This window comes from Penaeus chinensis, chromosome 39, assembly GCF_019202785.1.
Source record: "Penaeus chinensis breed Huanghai No. 1 chromosome 39, ASM1920278v2, whole genome shotgun sequence".
In the NCBI taxonomy this organism is placed as follows: Eukaryota; Metazoa; Arthropoda; class Malacostraca; order Decapoda; family Penaeidae; genus Penaeus; species Penaeus chinensis.
Window position 1 is genome coordinate 19,326,949 of NC_061857.1, and position 5,000 is coordinate 19,331,948.

General features: G+C 40.1%; 1 protein-coding gene across 3 annotated transcripts in view; it reads right to left on the minus strand.

Annotated features, from left to right (window-relative positions):
- Positions 1-5,000, minus strand: part of LOC125046832 (pyruvate dehydrogenase [acetyl-transferring]-phosphatase 1, mitochondrial-like) — a 7,629-nt gene that overhangs the window by 1,560 nt on the left and 1,069 nt on the right. The window contains exons 2-4 of one of the 3 annotated variants that reach the window (XM_047644808.1): positions 3,514-3,669; positions 1,816-1,999; positions 1-1,217 (exon numbers count right to left, since the gene is read on the minus strand). The exon at positions 1-1,217 is cut by the window's left edge and continues 1,560 nt beyond it. In XM_047644808.1, the coding sequence (XP_047500764.1) occupies positions 49-1,217; positions 1,816-1,969 (1,323 nt within the window). In that variant the 5' untranslated portion in view covers positions 1,970-1,999; positions 3,514-3,669 and the 3' untranslated portion in view covers positions 1-48. Of the gene's footprint in view, positions 1,218-1,815; positions 2,000-3,513 lie in introns of all 3 variants that reach the window. The other 2 variants (XM_047644807.1, XM_047644809.1) reach the window with 2 other exon arrangements.

The window sequence follows — 5,000 nt, forward strand, 5'->3', positions numbered from 1 at the left end:
TAAATGGGATTTCTTCTCTGAAAATACTTAACAAATCATACATACATCCTAGATTTCCACTGGGCAAACTCTTAAGAAATTGGGATCAAAGAAGATTACATGAATAGATATATCATCTCTGAAAAAACGCCGCACTTCCGGTGGAAGTGTGAGTGAATGAGAGAGTCGTGCATGATCAAGGCCTGCATCAGAGCCTCCCAATGCATGACGTATTAAGTGGGTGGAAGCATTAGTATCCACAGGCTTCAGGTTCAGGCCTTTCTGTCTCTGTTCCAATATACTAGCAACTTCCCTAAGTGTTATTGCCTGTCTTGGGAAACGTACAGGTTGCAAGGTCTGCCGACCCGACATGTACTCTCCCACCAGTGTGACAGTGTCTAATGGACTCATGCATTCCCACAATCCATCAGATCCCATCAAAAGGAATCTATCACGAGGTCGAAGGCGATGGTATGTAACTTCTGGTGTAACTGTCAGGTATGGTGGAGTTATGCAGTGACGAATCAAGTGCTCAGGCCCTAAGTAACGTTGAATTATTTCAGCTTGTGTTACTAGGTCCCACTTAAAGCGGAAATCACCAAATGCTCGGAAGGGCATTAGTACACCCAAGAGTCGTTGATCTGCTATTACATGTTCAGACTCTGAGTCTGGATGCTCAGATAGCACACGTTCAATTTCATCTGGATTTTCCCAGTTGTGATCTCTTGTTAGACGAAGTGCTCGCCAGCCACTACCTGCGGTTTGAGACTGCATCCCTAAAACAGCTCCACAGTCTCCAGTATTAGCAATATGGAGATGAGGACCATCAATGTGAGCCACACACGCAACAGAGCCAGAAAGAGCAACACGTAATAATGGTTCCAACACTGCAGATTGCTGATTCTCTACTACCTCCCGCCCCATGTCATTATCAAGCTGAACAAATGCTTGAATCAATACTTCCTCCATACTGAAATCTTCATCAAATGCACTGAGCAGGGAAATGCAATATCTCAAAAATGAATCTTGGTAAATTTCCTGCAGTTCAGTGACAAATTGAGAAGGATCATTATAGACCTGGATGACAGGTATGCGATTACCCGCTTCCCACTCAGACACCACTCGCCGTAACTCCTTGCGTGGGAGCAGTGCAGCAGCCACATAGTCAAAGAGTCTTTTAGCCACAACCTGACTGCACTCTGGCCCTCCATGACCATCAAACACACCAAAGAGATATCCTGCAAGTAAAGATATAAATTAGTTCTATGCAAGTATCTGCATAACAGGAAATTAACTTAATCTTAAACTGATCATTTCCAAAGGAGTTGTATAATGCAAGTCCATATTGGGTGCAGCATTTCTAAAAATAAATATATCCATGTTTTCCTTTTTCATTCCATAGACTATACCTGCACCTGATAAATTTGATAACAAGAAGTACCTGATACCTTGTACTCCATCTTTAAGATTATTTTCGATGCTCTGAGCCCATATTTCATGTAGTGGAACTTGCCAAAGCTAACAAAAAGGAAAATGGATCTCTCATCCTCTGAGTGATTACCAGAACTTCATTCAGCCAACTGTAGAATTAAATCTGAATAAATAGGCATGGGAATGATATAAAGGCAAACACCTCTTTCCTTCTTATATTCCTTTTTTATTCATCAGTGTATACTTCTAAAAATTATAAATCTATATTTACTAAATAAACAGAAAAATTCACATGCAAATAACTAACAAAAAAAAGAAATCAATAAAAAGACAAAACACATGGTGAAAAAAAGACAATTTTGACAGAAAATTAAAAAGAACTGATGAGTAAAACTTATCACAAACCTGTAGTGTGCAGGCATTTTGCTGATGCCAGTTTATCTTCTATGGGAGAGTTGGATGCCAGTTGATTGGAATCAACAGAATCTATGGAATAAGAGCCTGATGATGTGTAGCCCTGTTCTGTCCATCCTGTCCCTCCACTGTTCAGCTGTACCATGCCTTCATTTTGACGTAAAATTGCAGATACCTATAAAAATATCAACAAATTAGTATTATGTAGTTTTATAGTGCTCTTTCATATTCATGTTTTTTCTTGAAATAAAATGAATTTACAGTACTGAAAATTAGTATTACAATCTACTAGGTATCACTGACCTGTATAATTCTGACTACTTTCTATTCAGAACTTAAGAATATAATTATGCTAACTAGGTAGAGCTCTTGAAAATGGCAAACAAGTAGATAAAAACTGGAAGGAAAAGGAAGAACAGATGGAAGAGGAGGAGAAGCAGGAAGAGTAGGAAGGGAATGAGGAGGAGGCAGAAGAGGAGGGGAAGATGGAGTAAGCAGTTGGGGAAAAAGAGGAGGAGAAGAAAGATGTGGCAGAAGTAGAGGATGTAATAAAGGTAAAAGAGACAAAAGGGAGGTGGAGAGGAAACTGGTAAAATACAAAATCTAACTAAGAAGAAAAAGAAATAACACCAGCGGTATCTAACTTCTTTTCTCCATGCACTTTTTCATTGATCTATTTTCCTGTTAACTGCTGCTATAACATTTCTAATGACAATATACTGTATGTCTAGCCTTCATTACACAAAATGGCTAAATTATTATAAAAGAGGAAATTCAAGCTACATTTAAGCACAAATCCTTTATATGTAGCAAGAAATTCTTAATTACTGTATGGGAACTTTTGGTATGTACAAAGTTAAAAATGTTTTTCCCAAGTACATCAAACAGGAGATGTGTTGCATCACTGATTTCCTCATATACTGTTTTTTTACTGGTATACTTGTTATGAAACTGACATCATGAAGTGTCATAAATATTTCACCAGAATAAATTTAATTTTCACAGCAGGAACTGTCTTACACACTCCTATGACCCATATAACTGGATTAATCAATGACATTTAAAATCAATAGCCAAAACAAATTTACTGGCAATATTGCACATCAAATTTTCCACTCTAAAGACCTGTCCACACTAGCAGGCATGGTCAGTGGTCAAACTGACAGTCAGCTTTAAAGATGACATCAAAGGCAAGAAAAAAACTGGAAAGCTACTTGTTTAAAAAATAATTTGCCCATCTGTAACCTACTTTTTACTCATGCCCACCTTTGTGCCTGCATTACAAAGTACCCAAATTCACTTAAAACTTCTACTGAGCAAGACCAATGAGCCCATAATTCCTAAATGTAGTCAGGCCATGAAAAAGCTAGAATACGGTGCAAAAGAAAAGATAATATAGAGTGAGAAGAGCACAGAGCCCCTTCATTCATCTATGAAATGAAATATAGAATAAATAATAAAAAAAAGCTATACATGTTGTTTATTCTTATGCTCTATAAAATGGCAGTGTCCGTTTCCCTCTACTATTTTGTATCACTCTCGTTAACAATAACCAAAATCAATTTGAGGAAAATGCAAATATAAACCAAATTAATATGACAAACAAATATCACCTTGCAGCACAAGACAAGATCGAACCTGAAATACTGAGATACTAAAGTACTCAGCACTGGGGGCCAGCATACATACCTCCTGCGGCGACAACCTTGGTCGTGGATAGCCTGTGTTCGTCCTATCAACACGACCTGTGCTGAAGAGGCAGGTCGTGACCTTCGACCTGGGTTGACCCCCAAGATCAGCCGCCAACAGCCTTGGCTCCAACGAACGAGTCAAATATCTCACATTCTGGGAAAAAGATGTGAACGCTTTTGCCATAACGCAGCCGCCGTAGCTTTAATAGCCGATATTTCTTTCAAGACGAGGGATGAATGAAAGGGAGAGTGAGAGAAGAGAAGTATCCCTGCGCAGCGGCTCTGGCCAGACTGACCCGTGTTTACAAGGAGCAGCAGACGAAATTATGGGAGCAGGCTGCCAACCCTTCCGCGCTGAGGCTCCTATTTATATACATTTTTTAACTTGCGTTAGCGTAATAAACTATACATGAATATGGTAATCGCGGCTTTATGCTTGTTATGAAGGTTTTTTGTTTTGAATCATTTATTTGACTGCAATCATATGATCTGTATACTGTTGGCATTCTGAAGATTATTGCACTTTGCATCATTGAACATGCAAGGTGATCAACATAAATCCGGACAAACAACTAATCACTGTTTTCAGTCCATCATAAATGCCAAGAGCTCATAGTGACATCATATGCCTTCCGTCGAAATGTCGCTCAGATCACATGCTACACAGTAGCCGGTACTATGACCTCTTCTGCAAGAAATGAGAGAATTCGCGTCGAAGAAAAATGGGTGTTAATGGCGATGATAACAATAAGTGTCAGTATCATTCCTCCTTAGCATCATTTCCTCCATACGTTGGTATGACAGTGCGCAAATTTATTTCCTCACAAAGGCATCACATCACCGCAACTCTGCGGTTCAACCAAGGACACAGCATGGTGCCTAACCCCCCCCCCCCACCTCCCTAACTCTTCTAAAGACATTCTCCGACAAGCTAACGATTCAGAATGTAGATAATTTCGTCTTTACAGCATCCTTGACCTAAACATCAAATTGGGTGTCATACCATTTGCACACAAAGGCATTAACAATGCAATGCATAGTGTATCTGCGTATGCTTCATCCTACGTTCTCGTTGCCTGATCAGCAATATATCATGTCTGGACCTCTCCCGAACATGCTGAACCTAACAGTCTCTCGTGTGTCAGTGACATCCTTTTACGGGAAATGGCAAGAGCGGGAACAACTACCCAGTGGCGTCATGTAACCTATATCTATAAATAGAGTAAACAATGAACAGTAGTGAATGTAACAGTGTTCAGAAAATAGTATTTGAAAAAGTAACGACACCAGAAGCTAACAGTAGTTCCAAATTACATGGAAGGAAGAGGCTGCCCAGGCACCGTCCACTCCATGCTTGCACTCTTTCCCCAGGAAGGGCGAGTCGGGGTATCCGGAGCCATTCCATGTGACTCCTGGATTCTCGCCAGGGCCTTTCGGTCTCCGGTGCTTGTGTAAAGCCCGGGCCCCATCACAATCACTTCTTCC